The following is a 21,905-nucleotide window of genomic DNA, read 5'->3' as shown; positions in this document are numbered from 1 at the left end:
CCGTTTACAAGACAAAACAGCTCTCAACAAATACGAGTGTGGATTTTGATGAGAGAGGAGAACGGGAGATGGACTTTTTAACGGGAGAAAGCATTATTATGGATTATAGACTCATATTTAAGTTTAAAACATCTTGATGGATGTGTTTCATCTTTTGTCTTCTCCAGATGTTAACTGATGGACTGGAGTGGCTTTGGATTATCGTGATGTTTTTATCAGCTCTCATTCTGACGGCACCCATTCACTGCAGAGCATCCATTTATGAGACACTGATGCAGTGCTACATTTCTCCAAACCTGATGAAGAAACAAACTCATCCTAATCTTGAATGGCCTGAGGGCGAGTTCATTTTCCTTCATTCTTGTGTGAACTACTCATTTATTTTTAATATAACGATGTTTCACCTGGTCGAGCAGCTGAGCCTTTCTCCTGAGGAGTTCTGCCTCCTCCACTAAGTGCTCATTTCTGCTGCGCTCGTCCACTAGCTGGTTCTCCTGTGAACAAACAGACAAGCAGTGTGTTTTTCAGCCTTACATGTAGGAGATATGAACTGTAAGCTTTAAAAAAATTAGAAAAACACTCACCAAATCGAGACATCGTTTCTGTCTCTTCCGCACCTCATGCTCAAGAACTTCACATTCTTTCCTCTTCTTGCCCAACTCACTTTCCTGCAGAAACATGGATATGTGCATCACATTAAAAGAAAACCTTTGCAGTCATTCATGATTACTGAGCAAGGGGAAAAATAAAATAATAAAAGTTTTTAATTATTCAGAGAAAGACAATGTCAAAAACAGAAAATTTTACAGTTTATAAATGCCAGTAAAAGATTTTTAAAATCTAATTTTTTTTTTTAAATGATGCATTCATTTATTCAAATGTCTTAAAATTTAACTAAAAATGTAACTTAAAGATATATACATTAATCAAGAAGTTTAATTCGCTCAGTGGCAGAGAACTGACTTTTTTGGCATTTACTTTTATTCATTTAGCAAAGGCTTTTAGCTAAAGTGATTTACAAATGAGGAACATAAGCCAAAAACAAATAATAATTAAAATATGTATTTAATACAATTGTAATAAACAAGAAACATAACAATGTCATAATAAAAATTAGTTTTTTTTATATAATTTAGTTCTAGTTTAACACTTTAAAGCTGCTTTGACACAATCTGTATATTATACAAAGTGCTTTATAAATAAGGATGACTTGTTTCTTTTTTTTTCAACAATTCAGAAAATAGCAATTTATAAAACATAATATTTTACAGCTGAAAAAATAAATCAACATGATTTTCAAAGATTTTCATGACTTTTCCATCACAGTTTTTAATATGATGGTGAAAATCATGTGCATATTTTTGTCCATTTAATTCATATATTTGTCCAATGAATTCAGTTATTTTGGCATTTTTGGGGTCATGGTGCAAAATCAGTGCATATATAATTATTTAAATATTCGATGTAAGTCTGTGATCATGTGACTCTTACCAGTAACTGAAGACGTTCTTCTGTGGTCTGCTCTTCCTGGTGGGTGGAGCCTGTGCCCTGTTCGGGCTTCACTTGTGTCTCTGACTCCTCCCCCTCTGCAGGAGTCTCCTCCCCTTTAACATGGGCCTCATCTACTACTGTGGGCAGGGCTTCAAACACAACCTGAAAAAAAAAAACAATAAACACTTATAAACTGCAACCAAACACGCAGCTGCAGAGGTTCATGCATGCTTTTTGATAATGCATATGCTGAAGACGACAAGAAACTGGGCAAAACTCAAAGAAATATTTTCACTCAAAAACAAAAAAGAAAAATCATATATACAGGTCCTTCTCAAAAAATTAGCATATTGTGATAAAGTTCATTATTTTCCATAATGTAATGATAAAAATTAAACTTTCATATATTTTAGATTCATTGCACACCAAATGAAATATTTCAGGTCTTTTATTGTTTTAATACTGATGATTTTGGCATACAGCTCATGAAAACCCAAAATGTCTGTCTCAAAAAATTAGCATATTTCATCCGACCAATAAAAGAAAAGTGTTTTTAATACAAAAAAAGGCAACCTTCGAATAATTATGTTCAGTTATGCACTAAGTGCACTCAGTAATGCTTGGTCAGGAATCCTTTTGCAGAAATAAAGTGAAGTGAATAAAGTGATAAAAAAGTGACGTGACATTCAGCCAAGTATGGTGACCCATACTCAGAATTTGTGCTCTGCATTTAACCCATCCGAAGTGCACACACACAGAGCAGTGAACACACACACACACACACACACACACACTGTGAGCACACACCCGGAGCAGTGGCCCAACATGCAATGACTGCTTCAATGCGGTGTGGCATGGAGGCAATCAGCCTGTGGCACTGCTGAGGTGTTATGGAGGCCCAGGATGCTTCGATAGCAGCCTTAAGCTCATCCAGAGTTTTGGGTCTTGCGTCTCTCAACTTTCTCTTCACAATATCCCACAGATTCTCTATGGGGTTCAGGTCAGGAGAGTTGGCAGGCCAATTGAGCACAGTAACACCATGGTCAGTAAACCATTTACCAGTGGTTTTGGCACTGTGAGCAGGTGCCAGGTCGTGCTGAAAAATGAAATCTTCATCTCCATAAAGCTTTTCAGCAGATGGAAGCATGAAGTGCTCCAAAATCTCCTGATAGCTAGCTGCATTGACCCTGCCCTTGATAAAACACAGTGGACCAACACCAGCAGCTGACATAGCACCCCAGACCATCACTGACTGTGGGTACTAGACACTGGACTTCAGGCATTATGGCATTTCCTTCTCCCCAGTCTTCCTCCAGACTCTGGCACCTTGATTTCCGAATGACATGCAAAATTTGTCCAAAAGTCCAGTGCTGCTTCTCTGTAGCCCAAGTCAGGCGCTTCTGCCGCTGTTTCTGGTTCAAAAGTGGCTTGACCTGGGGAATGCGGCACCTGTAGCCCATTTCCTGCACACGCCTGTGCACGGTGGCTCTGGATGTTTCTACTCCAGACTCAGTCCACTGCTTCCGCAGGTCCCCCAAGGTCTGGAATCGGTCCTTCTCCACAATCTTCCTCAGGGTCCGGTCACCTCTTCTCGTTGTGCAGCGTTTTTTGCCACACTTTTTCCTTCCCACAGACTTCCCACTGAGGTGCCTTGATACAGCACTCTGGGAACAGCCTGTTCGTTCAGGAATTTCTTTCTGTGTCTTACCCTCTCGCTTGAGGGTGTCAATGATGGCCTTCTGGACAGCAGTCTGGTCAGCAGTCTTACCCATGATTGCAGTTTCTGAGTAATGAACCAGGCTGGGAGTTTTTAAAAGCCTCAGGAATCTTTTGCAGGTGTTTAGAGTTAATTAGTTGATTCAGATGATTAGGTTAATAGCTCGTTTAGAGAACCTTTTCATGATATGCTAATTTTTTTAGATAGGAATTTTGGGTTTTCATGAGCTGTATGCCAAAATCATCAGTATTAAAACAATAAAAGACCTTACATATTTCAGTTGGTGTGCAATGAATCTAAAATATATGAAAGTTTAATTTTTATCATTACATTATGGAAAATAATGAACTTTATCACAATATGCAAATTTTTTGAGAAGGACCTGTATATAATTCTCATACTATAGAAATAAAATCATCTTCCAGATTCAATGATAGTTTTGTTTTAAAACCAGAAACAATGAGACACACACTACCATGAGTTACATTTTCAACTGTACACTGTAAAAAATATTTTTGGTAAATAGAACAAAGAATACTGTTTTCTACTTCAAAATGTCTTGTCTAATTCAATGTGTTACTTGCCATTTCTTTATTTTCGTTTGTGAAATTTACCAGCAATTTCTGAAATTTGTGATTATTTCAGTAAAATTTGAATAAAAATTGTTTTTCCATCACAGTTTCCATCACCAATTTTTTCATTGAACTAGATAAATAAATAAATACATTTCTCTACTTTAGTGAGAATGAGAGTTTTCACACATTACAGTACTGATAATTAAGGGACGTGGTGTCATGATTTTTACATTTGTCAAAAATTGTCAACAGGAAACATGAAATGCAATCCCTTTTACCTCCATAATATGACCTATTTCTGAGTAAAACGGTATATTTAAAAAGGAAATGTAATACAATTTTTTTTTTTTAATTTCTTGTCAGTTTTTATGAGATTCGTTCTTCTACAGTCATTAATAAAGTCCATTTGGCTAGTCTTTGTCTAAAGCATCAGTCATGGGAGAAGCTGACATTTGCTCTCAGTTCCTCTTTACTCAGCAGGTTAAGGGTCAAATGCCTTAGTGGCTAATTTTAGTGACCATACCTACTTATGCTTTAAAGGGTTAGTTCACCCACATAGCAAAATTATGTAATTAATAACTCACCCTCATGTTGTTCCAAACCCGTGAGACCTCCGTTCATCTTCTGAACACAGCTTAAGATATTTTAGATTTAGTCCGGGAGCTCTCAGTCCCTCCATTGAAGCTGTGTGTACGGTCTACTGTCCATGTCCAGAAAGGTAAGAAAAACATCATCAAAGTAGTCCATGTGACATCAGAGGGTCAGTTAGAACTTTTTGAAGCATCGAAAATACATTTTGCTCCAAAAATAGCAAAAACGTGTTCATCTTCAGTTCTCTCTTCATAGCAGTTCAGTCAGTGTACTGTTTGAGTAAATGAATTACTCCGGGATATTGGTTTGTTTGAACTCAGAGAGAGTGTCAGCCACATTAAACAAGTTAACAGCTTAAGTCATTTGTGGATTAATGCGTATTAGAGATGCGAACCGTTTAAAACGATTCAGTTCGATTTGGTGAACTGAATGATTCGTTCTCGAACCGGATATTCAGCTGATTTGATTTGAACTCTCTCACACAACAGACACGGAAGAGAAGATAATGCTGAATAAAGTCGTCGTTTTTGCTATTTTTGGACCAAAATGTATTTTCGATGCTTCAAAATATTCTAACTGACCCTCTGATGTCACATGGACTACTTTGATGATGTTTTTCTTACCTTTCTGGACATGGACAGTAGACCGTACACACAGCTTCAATGAGGGACTGAGAGCTCTCGGACTAAATCTAAAATATCTTAAACTGTGTTCTGAAGATGAATGGAGGTCTCACGGGTTTGGAACGACATGAGGGTAAGTTATTAATTACATAATTTTGCTATCTGGGTGAACTAACCCTTTAAGTGGAGCTATTGCACTGCGGCCAAAGCCACGACCTGCTAACAGGATCAAACTGCCAACGAGGAGCCATCCTTCTGCTTCGTCACCATTCAGACTCATTAGCATCACACACATCTGTTATAGAAGTTAAATTCTACCAAGAGAGATCCATGATGATGAGGAATTATCACACTCTAATGATTCAGTGCAACAGTCTGCTTCAGGAAGATCAAATCCCATTCATGCTCACCAAAGAGAAACTGAATATTAAAGCATTAACCTCTCAAAGAAGATGGTAGAAGCTATTGAAATCAAGTCAGTGATTTAAAGTTTTAAATGCATGTTTATATTTATAATAAAATGTAAATATAGTGTTAACTTCTTACACACCTGCACTATGAAAAGTCCTGATGCTTTGCAAAAAATGGCTAATATTGCCTTATTTGATTATGCTAAGTTTAGAAAAATAAAAAAAAACTTTACATCATGTACAGTTTTTTTCCCCCCAAATAACAAATATTTTTCAGCTTTAATGCAATTATATATATATAAAAAAAGCAGTCAAATGTCAAATGTATCAGTTTTAATGAGTGATGTAACGATTCACTCAACTCACGATTCAATTCACAATTATAATTTTTCTTACAAAATAAGATTTAAGACAAATGATACATTTAATGTGTCCTTTATCATTGCTTGGACACAATTCTGCAAGTTTCTTTGTAAAATTGAAATATAACACTATAATAACATAGCACTTGCATATTATTGCTCTTTTGTTGGTTTTGATTGCTTCTATTGAGCTCATTTGTAAGCTGCTTTAGATAAAAGTGTCTGCAAAATGACAAAATTTTAATAATATATAAAGGTGAATAACAAAACCAAATAGAAATTTTAAAACAAGCTCCAAATTAAATAAATAAGTAGCACAAATAAAAGAAATCTAATCCTATAAACGAAATAAGGCTTTGTCTGTGTTCTTTCCATTTTAAAATTAGAGGCAACCTCTGCATTATAATCAGGATCCAAACAAAGATGCTGCATGCATTCAACATGAAATGTATGGTTAATTAATCGTTACACCCCTAGTTTAAATGACCAAAACAAGTATCCAAAATATGTTCAAATACTCCATTTAATTTCCAAAAACTTTACAAAATCAGCTTTTTTTTCACTAAATCTGTCATTTTCTGTGTGTGTTTGGATGCAGTGACATTCCCAGACATGTGTCAGAAAACATATGGCTTAAGTTTGCATTTTATTGTGTCATTGACTATAATTCTAACCTTGAAATCAGGATTGGGCGTAAAATAATGTCATGCATTAGAAAATGGGCTAAGAATTGATCAAATAGTTGAAATGTGGCTCAGATCCACACAGGAATCATGTGTTTGTGGTGTTTTTCTGCTGATTAAGAGAAAATACGAGACGAATACACCTTAAAAATGGTTGTCAAAAGCAGAAACGCTCCAAAATGCATCATATTTTTTAAGAAAATGCGACATGCTCCAGTAAAACAGACACTAATTTTGCCAAAGGCAGCACAGAATGAGTAAGAAATTAGCATTGGATTTCATTCAGGCCAATTGTAATTAATGAATGTCATCATGAAACAAATTTCAGCTGAAGAAGTGGTTGTTGCTCCGCAATACAAAACCTAACAAGCAAAACAAGTTTACACAGCAATGAAAAATGATAAACCTGTCTGAACCACTCACAATCAGCAGCATTAAAACCTCATTAGCTCAAATTAAAGGCTTATAACACACCACTCCACATACGACTGAAATCTCCAACATCTGTGGTGGGCCAAAATGATTCATATGATGGAAACTGAAATGAGTGAATAATTCAGTGTTCTGCTATTATTTTTCATTAGCACACATTAATAGTTTTTTGTGCTTTTGAGTTAAACCTCCTCTTCTTTTAAATGAGCGTCTGTCTTCTGTCCCTGAAACACCCGTATAATGACAGATTAGTGCATCCACTTTTAATTAAACTGTATTTAACTGTTGGGATGCGCTGGATAGATGATCAAAAACACTTCTTAAATGGATAATTCTGAACTCTGCTGAAAACAGAGGAATATATTACATTTTGGGTGAACTCTCTCTTAATGAAAGTGCATTAATCAAAGATAATACATTAAAATACAAAGATTAATGAAAGTACATCAAGACAATGGTTTTGTATTACTAGTTTTCAGAAATGTTGTTTAATTAAATACGGGACAAAGTCGTCCGCATTTACGAAAGAGTTATTTATAAGTCCATAGAAAAAGTTAAAACAACATGCTTATTCTGAGGTGTACATATTCAAATATATAAAGGAATAAGGGAGCATATTACATTTGATTGTGTTTTTAAAAAAGGAAAAAATTCTTACTGACAAAAGGGGCGAAAACTAGGATAGTGGCGAATTTAAAAAATGTAAAATTACAACTTAAAAAAAATCAACATGTTTATAGAAATAAAATGTAAAAAATATTTCAGGTGAATGACATATATGAACAAAACCCACTTCAGAAATATAGATAGGAATAAAACTGTTAGGTTTGGTATCTACAGATTCAAAAAGATAAAGTGTAATAAAATGAAGGTTTAATTGTGTATTTTTGATGTTTTCACCAGTCTGAAAGAAGACATGATTTGATGAAAAAAGGATGATTTGCCTGTAGCATCTTGCCTTATCTTACGTAATATCAATGGCAGTACTGTTTCCTGTGATTATGCACATTTTTAACCTAGCATCTTGTTTCCGTCCCAGTCATTAACATGCTAATGGCTATTGCTAGCCACTGGCAGGTTGAATTACGGTCGAATCTCGATCTAGTGAACACTTCGTTAGACAAAAACTTGTTCCGAACAAAATGTTCAATCGTTTATTTTTCCCAGAAGTTTAAATATGCACATCTGCTACACATTTGTCAACTTTTAGTAAAACACTAGCATATAGATATTAGCTGCAAAGCTAACATGCATAAAACTCTCATTCTGATTAGATGAAATCTGCACTCACAAATCTTTACTCTACATTTAATGCAAAACTAACCCTCAAATTAAAACTAAACCAACAAAACTAACACACATTATTGGTTAAACTGTCTTATATTGAATCTTCATACACAGGCCTGATGGTGGCTAAAGCTAAAACTTGTTCACCATCCTTTTCGGCAGTAACTTTAAGAATTAAAGCTCAGTCAAATAAACTGATCTGAAACCGAACCTTCGGTTTAAGTCTTATTTTATGTGCACTAAGGCAGTTCGACCCCATACGCCGTCCTCTGTTCGCTGTAAGCACATTGCTGTAATCCCCGTGGACTACTGAAACGGGTAACTAGATCACTTCTTTAAAAAGCACCTTAATGGATTGGCCTGTCTGCCGCTGGTTTGCTTTAAAGTTAAATGCATCAACTGTCTTCATGCGTCTCTTACTTCTGCTATTGCAATCTGTTTGCATATTCAAAACTCACACAACTGGCTGAGCCGAATTGCTGTAAAACACCATTTTTTGCTATGCACCATCCAAACTAGACCTAAAAGTGACTCTACTGTAGCTATTCTTTCATGCACAATAGTGCACACATTTAATGCATGCAAGGACAAAACAGTACAAGCCAGATTTGAGAAGCTGGAAGGGCCGTAATTATACAGCAGTGCTCATCTGCTGATGAGGACAGGTGAGTGTTATAATCGCTCATGCACTCTTCAATCTCATATAACACATGCATGTTACATCATTACCGCATTCATGCAATTATCACGGCTACAGGAAGTGTTCGACTCAGCAACGGCGCAAAGTAACTACATGTAAAAGTGGCCTACCCCTGTCCTGTGAGCCGATGGAAAGAAAAGAGTCCGCGTTTGGGACGGCTGCGGGAATCTTTGGTTTGCTTTGGGCTAAAGTCGTAGCTACCATCCAAAACCCTCTCAACGCTACCACGGCAACAGCTAGAGGATTATGGGACCGTACCATTCTGCTGTCAAAGGGGATTAGAGCACACACAACATGGCCCCTTTCTTTCTGTGTGTGTGTGTGTCGTATATGACCAGATTACCCTGAACCGCTATTCTCATCCAGGCTTTACAGAGACGGCGAGGACAGCTGAGATTGAAACTTCAAATCAACGACTAGCAGTCGAAACTTTAGACATTTCACTAACTAACCTCAAGCATTTAGGTAGAAGCCTTTTGCACATGTATGCACACAATATACATGTGCAAACAAAATGCATTTTGATCAGAAAGATGGCGTGTTAACTGATGTACTGATTATGCCTTGAAGGAATATTTCACCAAAAAATTTAACTTTTATTTCACGTGTTCGGAAGAACCAAATCCATCATTAACATATTAATAAGACTTATTAACTTTAAACCATTGCTTCTGGCCAAAACATGAGTCCATTATTCCATAACGACGCTTCCTTGGGTGAAAAAGTCAATTTTCTGTTGTCTCTCAAAATCCACACACATGGATTACTTGTGGATTATTGTGATGTTTTTATCAGCTGTTTGGACTCTCGCTCTGACGGCACCCATTCACTGCAGAGCATCCATTGATGAGACACTGATGCAATGCTACATTTCTTCAAATCTGATGAAGAAACAAACTCATCCTAATCTTTGATTGCCTGAGGATGAACACATTTTAATTTTTGGGTAAACTTTACCATTAAAGGTGATCATTTTTGCAACACTGAAAGCACTTAACCAGAAAAAAGTCATAAATTGTGCTAATTAAACACTCATACTGCACCTGCTTCACCCTTTATTGCCATTGGCCACTGAACAGATAGCTCCACCACAAACTCACATCACTGGTTGAGTATTAAATACAGGTACAGGAAAGCATTCTCTCTCTCTCTCTCTCTCTCTTTCTCACACACACACACACACACACACACACACACACACAATAATCTGACTCCTGACTAGCCGTTTTCCCAGAACAGATGACTCTGCCCAGGAAGAATCCTGTAGATATCCGTAATATTAATATCAATAACACTTGAGAGCACAGAGGGATGGCCGAGAATTAACAGCATTACATCAGTTTACCAGTGCACTGTGAGGATTACTCCAGACTGATTAGTTTGATGAAGGCCAGAGGTTCTCCATAGAAAAGACAAACAACCACTAAAATAATCAAAACTAGACTCATTTTCTGAAATAAACTATACAAAATTAAAAATTGCCTTTAAATCAAACCAAAAATTGCACTTTAAATGAACAATATGTACAGTGAGGGCTGAAAGGGAAAATAAAAAATGTTGACCAAGGTTATTATATTTAACTAAAACCATCCTGTGTTGTATCAGAAAGCATTTGTTTTTGCTCTCACCCTGCCGTCTCGGCCCTGTCTCTCTGAAGGGTTTTCTGTGGTCACACTGCTCTGGTCTCTGCTGGAGGTGACAGACAGCTGTCTCTGCAGACGCAGCACCTCCTTCTGAGACTCCTTCAGGAGACGCTCAAACTCACTGACGCCCACAGGACCCTAAGACAGAGAGAGAGAGACCGAGAGAGAGGAGAAGATCAGTCAACTCAAAGACACTCACAGCTTTTTGAGGTGTGACAAATTAATTTCTATGCCAGGTTCAGACTCCAAATTTATGTGCAGTCAATGCTGACTCTGTGCAGTACATGACATCTCCAGCAGGTGGAGACAGAAGTCATTATAATGAAAATGAGCGAGAGCACATAAGCAAGTGCACAGAAATCATGTTAGATATTAAGTAATTACAAACAGAATGTTGGTCAGATATTTTAAGATTTTTTTTAACTGTATGATATGAAAAATAAAATATTAAAATAATAAAATAAGGCGGACTAAATATTGTTTGCAATAATCAACAGTGAACACTCCTGAAATGTGAAAAGAGCTGAAATATATGCAATGCAACTGCAGGCAAAAAATAAATAAATAAATTAAAAAAAAAAAAAAAAAAAAATTAAAATAAATAAAATAAAATAAAATAAAAAATAATAAATAAATACATAAAAAAAATAAAAATAATAAAAAATAAATAAATAAATAAACCAGACTAAAAATTGTTTGCAATAATCAACAATCAACATCGAACACTCCTGAAATGTGAAAAAAGCTGAAATATATGCAATGTAGCTGCAGGCAAAATAAAATAAAATAAAATAAAATAAACCAGACTAAAAATTGTTTGCAATAATCAACATCGAACACTACGAAGAGGGAACTGAAAGCTGAAATATATGAGCAACTACTCAGAAATCATTTTACATTTTTTAATTATTACAAATAATTTACCTGGTCAGATATTTGAAGATCTTTTTAAGAACAAGAAGAAAAAAAACAAAAACAATATAAACAGATCAATTCTTATTCTGAAAATAAATAAATAGCCATCAAATAAAAACATTATACAAATAAATAAATAAATATAGGACTATGGCGGACTAGACTCTGAAGAAGACTCTGAGGATTGAGCTCTAGCTGAGATTCTGTTACAGTTTTCATTAAAGTAAGACTACTAGTGATGTGGTCAATGGCTTCAGTGAGGAGGTGTGTGTGTGTGTGTGTGTGTACCGTCCCCCGTCCCAGCCGTGTCTCCAGCTGTCTGCACTCCTGTTGCAGCGCTGCGATCTGCTTGTCTTTACACAACAGTGTGTCTGCGTGCTGCGCCAGGTCTCTGGCTCTCTGACGGGCAAACGCTCGCTTGTACTGCTCCACAGCACCCGCTCTCACCGGCATCGGAGTATTGACCTGGAAACAGGTTATAGAGGAGTCATCTTCAACATCTACAGTGCTATGAAATACTCCAGCTGTCAGTCAAATCAGTCCACCAATCAGAACTGACAGAGAGAAGAACCAGCCAATCAGATGCTTTCTTGGACTTTCTGAAGGAAATATCAGTGCTTGCAATAAATGCACAAATTAAACCAATCAGAGTTCGATATGTAAATTACACAAATTATGTCATCACTAATTGAACAGTGAAGTCCAGCACAACTATAACAATAATGACACTTTAATATAAAGTTTATAAAAACATAAATTAAAAAAGAAAAAAAGAAGGTTAGAGAAGAATTCCAAATTAAAAAACAAAAAGAGCAGGAACTTTAATATAGTGTTGACTGAAAAACTCGATCTGGATGCTAAAATAGTTATCATTCTTGGTTTGAACGGCCATGAAAACAATTTACACACTTTTCTTTTTAAACAAAGTTTATAAAACCAGACACAATATCTAAAGCTAAAATAATAATAACAATAATAAAAATATTTTTAATTACTTAATAATAATAATCATTATTATAAACGATTACTTATCATATTTGCAATATTAACTGCAAATAAATGTTATTAAAAAGAAGAGGACCTTTAATATAGTAAAGTAAAATGTTTGTGAAAATCAATACAACACTCCTCTGAAAACACTGTAAAACATATCTTTAGTATTTTGACATGTGAACTAAATAAAAGAGCACAAACTCAAAGACAGAATCAGCTGATCTAGGAACAGAGGGTGTGCCTGTAGTCCAGTGTGTGTGTGTGTGTGTGTGTGTGTGTGTGTGTAACAGGTGTTGTGCTGTGAGCGTCGCTCATTACCCATGAGCACCTGGGAGCTGACAGGTGGCCGTATAAGTGGACTAGAGTTACAGTGTAACAGACAGTCGCTGTCTTTATGTCCAAACTCTCTCTCTCTTTCTCTCTCACACACACACACACACACACACACACACACACACACACACACACACACACACACACACACACACACACACACGTCATCATTCTCTTCTCTACTACAGCATTGTGAGCAGTATGGTCTTGTCTTATGTAACCAGTTTTGTCGCTCTACATCAAAAGTTCAGTGTTTTTGTGAAACAGAAGCTTGTTTAAGAATAGATCTGCAAGGTATTTAACTAGTCCCAGTCTTTCAGGACAAAGTCAACATCAAGACTAGACATTAAAAGCTCAGTGGTCTGGCTTTATATTTGCGACAAAAGAGAGCAATGAATGAGATTAGTAAACACCGGACAGGTTGCTCAGGTCAGGACAGATGCTAAAAGACAAGATTCAGTATCCAGCAAAGGCAGAAGGGCAGATGATAACAACAGTCCAGTGATTAAATAAAGAAACAGTTTCATCAAAAATGTATTAAAAATGTATTTTGTAAGCATTCACCTATCCTCTATCGCTTTTAAAGTGTGTAGTGCATGTAACATCTTCATAATGAGAGCTAAAAGGCAATCCAACCTAAAGCAAAATAGCCTCAAAATTGACCCATGCATGAAACAATCTGCAGTGTAAGTGCTAAAAATCATGCAACTCTTCAGTCTAAATCATGTGAAGACGCAGAATTGTGTACGCACTACTTTCAGGTTGGCTTCCTGTAGTTTTCGTGCTCTGTCCTCCAGACGTTTGGCGATGACGGCGAGCTCCGTGTTCTTCTTCCTCAACCTCTTCACCTTCTCCTCGGTCTCTGGAGAACTGCTCTTCCTCTGAGGAAACACGGATTGATTTAGAGAACAAAGACCGAATCTGAGAGACTGAAAGTGCTGACACAGAAACAGTGCAGCTTGTCTTTAAAAACTGGATATTAAAAAAAGTGTCACACCAGGACAGATTGAGAATAGCACACAAGCTAAAATGTGATTAAATATGAAAAATAAAAAGATGAAAAATTTAAAGGGATTAATAATATAAAGCAATGTTGTTTGAGTATCATTGATAATTACTATTATAGTTCATTTATTTTAATATTTTCTGTTTTGACTAATTTTCGCAATCTTGTTGTGTTTTTGTCATTATTATTACTATATTTTAAATATCTTTAAATAGTTTTAGTTAATGTTTCCTTATTACTTGTAGTTTAGTACTAGTACTTCAGATTGAACTACATAAAATGAGAAACGTTTTTAATATTCAATTTAATTTAATGTTTATTTTGTTTCAAGTAAAAAAAGTTGGTCACACTTTAGTTTGGGGACCAATTTTTTTTAACTATGAACTTTGACTTTTGCCTCAAACTGCTAATTTGCTGCTTATTAACAGTTAGCAAGGTAGTTTAGAATTAACTGATCTAAAATATGCTCATGCAAAATAAGGCATTAATACGCACTTTATAAGTACTAATAAACAGCCAATATTATAGTAATATGCACGCTAACGCCAGTTAATAGTGAAAATTTGTAATTTGTAGTTAAAAATTAAAAACTATATATTTTGTTTGTGTGTAAAAAAGAGAAATAGATATATAGTGTCTAAAAATATACAGTCAAACCTGAATTTGGGGGTATAATATATCACAGTTTACTGTGTGTGTGTGTGTGTGTATATGTTCCATTGCAAATTCTACATTTTCATCATTTGCACTGAATATACTGAACAAACAAATCACGTAAATGACAAATGCACACATGGCGGATGAGTGAAGAAGTCACCAGTATCTTGTTCTCCTCTCTGAGAGCGTTGCATGATTTCTCCATCTCCTCCAGCGCTCGCAGCAGCTCTGAGTTCTGACGCACCAGGACACCGTGATCCCTGCCATTCTGACCAGAGCAAACACACCACAAGAGCAGTTTCAGTGCTAGCACGACGTCACACACACATTCAGCCATCTGAGCCGTGGAGCCTTACTGTATCAGTCACAGCTGAGAAAGACAGCAATAGAGAGAACCAGATACAGAAGACAAACCCTGTGATGCACAGAGCGGAAAATACAGCAGAATAACCTCATAAAAGCGCTGGTTTTAGAAAGTAAAGGGGTGTTTTAGGCACAGAACCAATCGTGGTAAAGAAACATATATCAGCCAAGATGCTGGTCTCCACTGAAAAACCCAATAAATATGATTACAGAAGCACCAAATGTGCAATAAATAATTCAGGAACTAATGTGGAATCAACATCAATTTGACCAACATGTCAGAAATGTGTATGCAGTCTCCTCCCTGTGACGGAAAACTTCTGATGCAAAGAGCTGACATAAATCACTCAATGCCTGTACAAGGCCTGATTTTACCATAGTGAAGGGATGTTTTAGGTAAATATGGGCTGATGTTTAATGCACATCTTGTCAGTAAAGCTGGTTCTGTAATCAGTGGTAAATCTCAACACATGCATGATTTCACATGGAGCAGCATTTACTACACAGAGCTGGTGTTCACTGACAACATGATCATGGTTTTGCGCAGCTTGTCAGTATGTCTGACTATCCGAATCTGAAGGGGTACAGCTTTGATTACAGCAGAGCGTGTGTGTTTTGTTCATGTCATGACACTTGTTCATGTGTCACTTCAGGATGAAGGGTGTTTTCAGTGCATACAGCATGCCGCATTTTTGCAAAACACCATGCAATGCTTTTTGTTAAAGAAATTCATACTTTTATTCAGCAAGGACACATTAAATTGATCAAAGATGACAATAAAGATGTTACAAAAGATTCCTATTTCAAATAAATGCTTTTTTAAAATTCATAACAGCACAAAAATGTATTAAAGCTTGCTCAAAAATATGAAGCAGTGCAACTGTTTTCAACATTGATAATAATAAGTATTTCTTGAGCAGCAAATCAGCATATTAGAATGATTTCTGAAGATCATGTGACACTGAAAACATTTCAGGTTTGTCTTATTTTATCTCGACTGAAAGACAAAATCATGTCACAAAGCATTAAAACTACAGTGCTTCAGCTTCATCTTCACTCTAATGTTGATGCCTCTGCAATATACACACAGCTTTTAGCAGCACAAGAGAATCAGGTTTGATTAAATCACAACACACTGCTTTTGCTGGTGTCTATTGGGTGTTTCTATTGCATCAGATGAAGCAATAACCAGTCGCTCATCCTAATTCTGACTGTACAGATGCCAATCCAGACGTCTGCTGATCACTCTAGGGGCGATATGCATGATTATATTTAGAGCCAAAGAGACTGACACCACAAACAACGGAGAAAAGATCCCATCCTCATCCACAATGCAGGGCTGTGCATTAACATGCATAAGAACACAATACAGCAGCAATAGCATGAAGGTTTTGTGGAAAAACTTGGATTTTTTTTAAATGATAAAAACTGTGATTTAGAGCAATTGAAAAAATTAAAATACAGGTTTGTAGGGCTGCAGATTTTGGCCAACATGTTGTGATTATGCAATTATATGTTTAATTTCTATTATCATTATTGCATATTGCATTTTACATTTATATTTAATTATTATTCCAAAATTTTTATTTTATTTTGAATAATTATGCAGGGTTGCATAAATCAAAATTATTATTTATTATTGTTATTATTATTATTCATTATATAAACAAATAATAATACTTCACTTTTATGTTATTTTAATTATTTGTATTTCACCTCAGATCAAGGTGGTTCTGCTATTTGTTTCTGTTTGTTACTAAATAAAATCAATCAATCAATCAAATTTAATTACATTTTAAATGAAATTGCAGCCTCTGTGATTAAGCCAAATCATAATTTCGATATTATTTAGACGAATTGTGCAGTCCCATATTATCTTATTATTATTTTACGGCTCCAAAAACACCATAAAGGGAATTACATTTTAAAATATATCCAAATAGAAAATAATAAGTTATTTTAAATGATAGAAATGTTGCACAATATTACAGTTTCTACTGCACTTTAATGTGTACAGATGTATTTACATTACTGCAAAAACACCATAAAAACAACAAAAATGATCTTTAAAGTGCACTGAATTCACAGCTTCTTAAGGCATTTGAACTAAAGCATATGAGAGAAAGAGAAATTGTGAGGAACAGACCCAAAAATAAATTGATATTCACTGAAAGCCTTGTTTCTTTTTGAGCGGAATGAACATTCAAACTATTTCCTCTTTTGCTTTTCATCAAAAGATTACAGTATATGAGTTAGGAATGAAACATGACCCCAATAAGAGCCACAACCTCTAAATCAGCCGAATTATAATATTCATGAGAGTTATTCTGCAGTTATACCTGTTCGCCATTATACACTTTAAGTACTGTTTAAGAGCGCGGTCACTTGTGCAAATGTGTTTAATAGTCTTAGAAATGCAAAAAAGTTGAATGGTTATAAAAGAGGCTTCATTTTCATTCTGCAAAATATAATCTCTTATTTTTTGTTAAATGATCATAACTATAATATCAGACTGAATGTGATTTATGATTTAAAATGTGCATCATTCTATTGCATTATTTTCATGACAACTCACTCTTAAATACTGTATTACTGTAATTTTAACTTAACGAGAATCACATTGAGAATAAATGAGAAATGAGAATTATAAAAAAAAAATGTATAATGTTAATAAAATCTAAGCTTGCAATTGTGAGGAAAAAAGTCTGAAATTACAAATACATTCCAAGTTTCCATCTTACTCGTAATTGTGAGCTTGCAATTATGAAAAAAGTCTGAAATTGCTAAGTTTTATAACTCGCAATTGCAAGTTTACATCTCACAATTCTTTTTTCTTAGAAATACTCACTTTAGCTTCTCAAAATGTAATGATTCTTAAACATAAAAAGTTGTTGTTTAAGAACATATTCACATGTTTGGGTGAAATGTTCCTCTGATCACTCCTCCTGAGGTCCGCTGGACTTCTGCATTTGTTACTGCATTGACAGACACACACAAGATTCAGGTGCAAATGTTTCGGGGCTCTTTCCTGAAGTGCGTCGGCCCCTGGGTTACCAGCACAAAGACTCGTCTTTAACAAATTGGGCCGTTTCAGCCAAGAACTCCACGGGAAGTCAATTAATCAGACCAAATTCAGCAGGAGAAAAAAAAGCTCATCTAACAAAGGTCTGCCGGAGCAAATCTGAGCTCATTATTGTGCCATATTGTGGGTGACTAACTGTCCTTGAAAGGAAAAAGATTATCCCTGTTCATGGCATAAATGGAAAAGAGCACACAAATACAACAAAATCATGCAGTGAACGAATGTTTTTAATTGCTTAAAACTGTTTCAGAAATAGTTTGAATTCCTGAAATCTGTTATCAATTGCTCATCATAATGTCATTTCTTCTATTAAACATAGAGAGGACATTAAATCTACAGAAGGCGGCAAAATTTGCATTATTATTATATTTTTATGTTACTTTTTTTTTTTTTTTGGAGCTTGAAAAGTCCAAGTTCTTTGACGAATTGATTGTACTCCAATATTGTAAGTCACTTTGGATAAAAGCGTCTGCTAAATGTGACTCAGGACCACAAAACCAGTCTGAAGTGTCCATTTTTCGAAATTGAGATTTAAAGCTTAATAAATAAGATTTCCATTCATGTACGGTTTATTAGGATCGGACAATATTTGTCTGAGATACAACTATTTGAAAATCTGAATCTGAGGGTGCAAAAAAATCTAAATATTGAGAAAATCATCTTTAAAGTTGTTTAAATTAATTCTAAGCAATACATATCACTAACCAAAAATTAGGTTTTGATATATTTTCGGTAGGAAATTTACAAAATATCTTCAAGGAACACGATCTTTATTTAATATCCTAATGATTTTTGCCATAAAAGAAAAATCAATAATTTTGACCCATATAATGTTTTTTTTGGCTATTGCTACAAATATACCCCAGCGACTTAAGACTTCCTTTGTGCTTCAGGATCACAAATGCATAAATGTAAATGCAAATGCATCACGGTCTGACTTTATTATATAGAAAGAGCAAAATCCTACCAAACTATGATTTCATTTGAGAAAATCTATCGCTGTATCATTTACACAGAAACTTCCATTCAACCCCGTCGAAATAATACAGAAATACACTACTTTTCAAAGTAAGAATAATAATGTTATTTTATAATAATAATAATAATAATAATAATTTTATGGAATAGTGAAAATTGTCCCTCATTGTTAGAATTTTAACCCTTTGAGGTCTGAGGTCTCTGCACAAGAAATAAACTCTAAAATAGTACTGAAAAAGTCCTGAAATAAAGGTTTGGAAAGAGGGTGAGTAAATAATGGCAGGATTTTCATTTTCAGGACTCTCCGTTAGACTCCAGCAGTGAGAAGCGACAGCGCTGTGAGATGAATAATAAGTTGAGAATATATCAGGCATCGGTTTTGATGTGACTGTCAAACTGACGAGCCAGAAATACTTGACTGGGTTCACAGTCTAGAACTAGAGTGGGATTTTTAAACGTACTCAGTTTGGGTGAGAGAGAGAGATGGATAGACAGACAGACAGACAGACAGATAGATGACGGGTCTAATTAGGGCAGCATAAAAACATCCTTACATTCTCACACACACACACACGCGTTTGTTTTTGTGAAAAGTGTGTTCATCCCATAGGTGTAATGGTTTGTATACTGTACAAACTGTATATTCTATGGCCCTACACCAACCCTACACCTAACCCTCACAGGAAACTTTGTGCATTTTTACTTTCTCAAAAAAACTAATTCTGTATGATTTATAAGTGTTTTGAAAAATGGGGACATGGGTTATGTTTGTGTGTGTGTGTGTGTGTGTGTGTTTCCAGGGAATTGAACTCACAACCTTTTGCGCTGCTAACGCAATACTCTACCACTGAGCGAGTCTTTTTTTATGTCACATAATGAGACAGAGACTCATCTCATATATTTTGCTGTGAGTTATAATAGTTAAGTAAAACTATAACTAAAATCATATAAAAACAGTTTGATTAAAATAATTGTTAACTGAAATACATTTAAAAATAATAAACTAACTTTTTTTCTTCCAGCTAGTTGCCAAGAAAACATTTCTCATTTTAATTTAGTTTAACTTGGTGTCCTAAAAATTACTCAAATATAACTCATATGTATATGTGTATATATATATATATATATATATATATATATATATATATATATATATATATATATATATATATATATATATATATATATAGACATACATAGTTTTAAAACAAACAAAAAATAAAAATAAAAATGACAAAAACAACAAAAATTACTAAAACTTTTTAAAAAGAAAACAGAACATTTAAAATAAATCTACTTTAAAGTATTAATAAAAACTATAATAATATCCTAATGATATTATTATTTATCATCTTAATTTGGTAATGTACTAAAATCAAGTTTAAAATAAATAAAAAAACTATATAGATCTGTTTTTTTTTTTAAACAAAACTACTAAAAAAAACAATGCCACAAAAGTACTAGCTAAAATTAAAACGAATATAGAAAATGTGAAAATAAAAACTGATTCAAAATTAGATATAATAATATATGTTATAATATAATAATAAAATCTATAATAATATCTTGATGCTAAAATAACTCACACAACAAAACAGTAACAAACACAATCACCTGTGCTTTCTTCCACTATTGTGCATGAAAACAAAAAGCTGAATAATTGCTTTTTCAAAAGGGCATAAGAAAATGTTTATAAAAATAATAATGAAGTTCAAATTTTTCTAATTTCACCCACTATTGGTGGTGCAGAAAAATGACATGTGGGACTCTGAGTAAAGGGGAAACACCATCATATTATGCAGTTTTACTTTCATGTCTATCTAGCAATGCATTTTTAATTTCTCCCTGGACTCTAGGCCGTTTTTCAGTGATTATCTTATATAAACACAAGAGCACATCAAGTACAGCTGCTTTAAATATTTTATTGGTTTATTGGTGTGAAGTTACTTGCAAAATGGCAAACAGAAGTTCCAACATTTTCGAAAAACCATAAGCAGAGTGGACTGCCATAATGCAAAACATTTACTGCAGGCTTCAACATGGCTGTGTTTACGATTAAATTTCAACAACAACAAAGAAAATAGCATAGGCGATTTACTTAGGCTATCAAAAAAAACTTTTTCCCGAATATTCGTCGAATTTAAAATAAAAATCCACATTCGAATGCACATATGAATTTTAGGTGCTTTCTCATCTTTCACCTCGTGTACGCGCACGAGATGCGATGACGATGTATGTGTCATTGCATTATAAGGTTATGTTAGCCTATCCAGTTGAAGCCACTTAATAAAAAAAAAAAATCAATGTGGAGAAGATCTTGTTTACATCAAAACTGAAACCAAGCCGTTCACACAGAACGCATATTTCGCGCATCTCATGTTTTTAAATGAAATTATGTATCCTGTGTGACTGGTTTTCCGCCCTTTTTATTTATTTAACAATGCATGCATATGTGATGCTGTTTTGTTTATAATTATTTAAGCAACTTAATTAATAATAATTGGTTCATAAACGTTATTTTAAATATGTTTTTTTCACAGTCATGTATTCTAATGCTTTGAATAAACATGCAGTAATATTTTGCTCAATGCGCTATCTTGAGCCTCAGAAGAGAAGCAAAAAGCTTTTCTTCACCCTAACTGAAATTATGCATTTAAAATTTTAATACAATTCGAATTTTGATCATATTTAAGTAAAAACTTTGAATTTAGTTTTTTCAGCTATTTTTACAGCCCTAGGCGATTCTAGCCCGAATCTGTATCTGTATGCATGAGACTGTCCGAATACTGGCAGAATTCACATTTCTGTTGTAAAAAGAGAAACATTGTGCAGAAGTATTATTTGCTGTTATGCGTGTTTGTCCGAAGCTGCAGTTGCTGTGTGACGCCTGTTCAAAAAAAAAAAAAAAACCTGGACGCGCTCCGAGAAAAGGTTGTTAAAATCATTTTCTTATTTTCGTTTTTGAAACTTGTGTTGGTTGGTCCAATCGATTCGTGCAATAGATTTTCGAACATAAAGTGACAGTCGACACGGTCACGGTTTTAGACTAGAGAGGAGAAGGGAT

The 21,905-nt window shown here is 34.7% G+C and overlaps 1 protein-coding gene across 12 annotated transcripts in view; it reads right to left on the bottom strand.

Annotated features, from left to right (window-relative positions):
• LOC132140080 (peripheral-type benzodiazepine receptor-associated protein 1-like) overlaps nt 1-21,905 on the bottom strand; it is a 107,760-nt gene that overhangs the window by 36,312 nt on the left and 49,543 nt on the right. For all 12 annotated transcript variants that reach the window (XM_059548880.1, XM_059548884.1, XM_059548890.1 and 9 more), the window contains 7 exons: nt 14,579-14,686; nt 13,508-13,636; nt 11,718-11,894; nt 10,500-10,652; nt 1,492-1,653; nt 585-668; nt 405-494 (listed from right to left, as the gene is read on the bottom strand). In XM_059548880.1, the coding sequence (XP_059404863.1) occupies nt 405-494; nt 585-668; nt 1,492-1,653; nt 10,500-10,652; nt 11,718-11,894; nt 13,508-13,636; nt 14,579-14,686 (903 nt within the window). The remainder of the gene's footprint in view (nt 1-404; nt 495-584; nt 669-1,491; nt 1,654-10,499; nt 10,653-11,717; nt 11,895-13,507; nt 13,637-14,578; nt 14,687-21,905) is intronic.

The sequence above is a fragment of the Carassius carassius genome, chromosome 4, assembly GCF_963082965.1.
Source record: "Carassius carassius chromosome 4, fCarCar2.1, whole genome shotgun sequence".
NCBI classification, from domain to species: domain Eukaryota; kingdom Metazoa; phylum Chordata; class Actinopteri; order Cypriniformes; family Cyprinidae; genus Carassius; species Carassius carassius.
The sequence above is the reverse complement of the archived record's forward strand: the minus strand, read 5'-3'. Positions and strand labels throughout refer to the sequence as shown.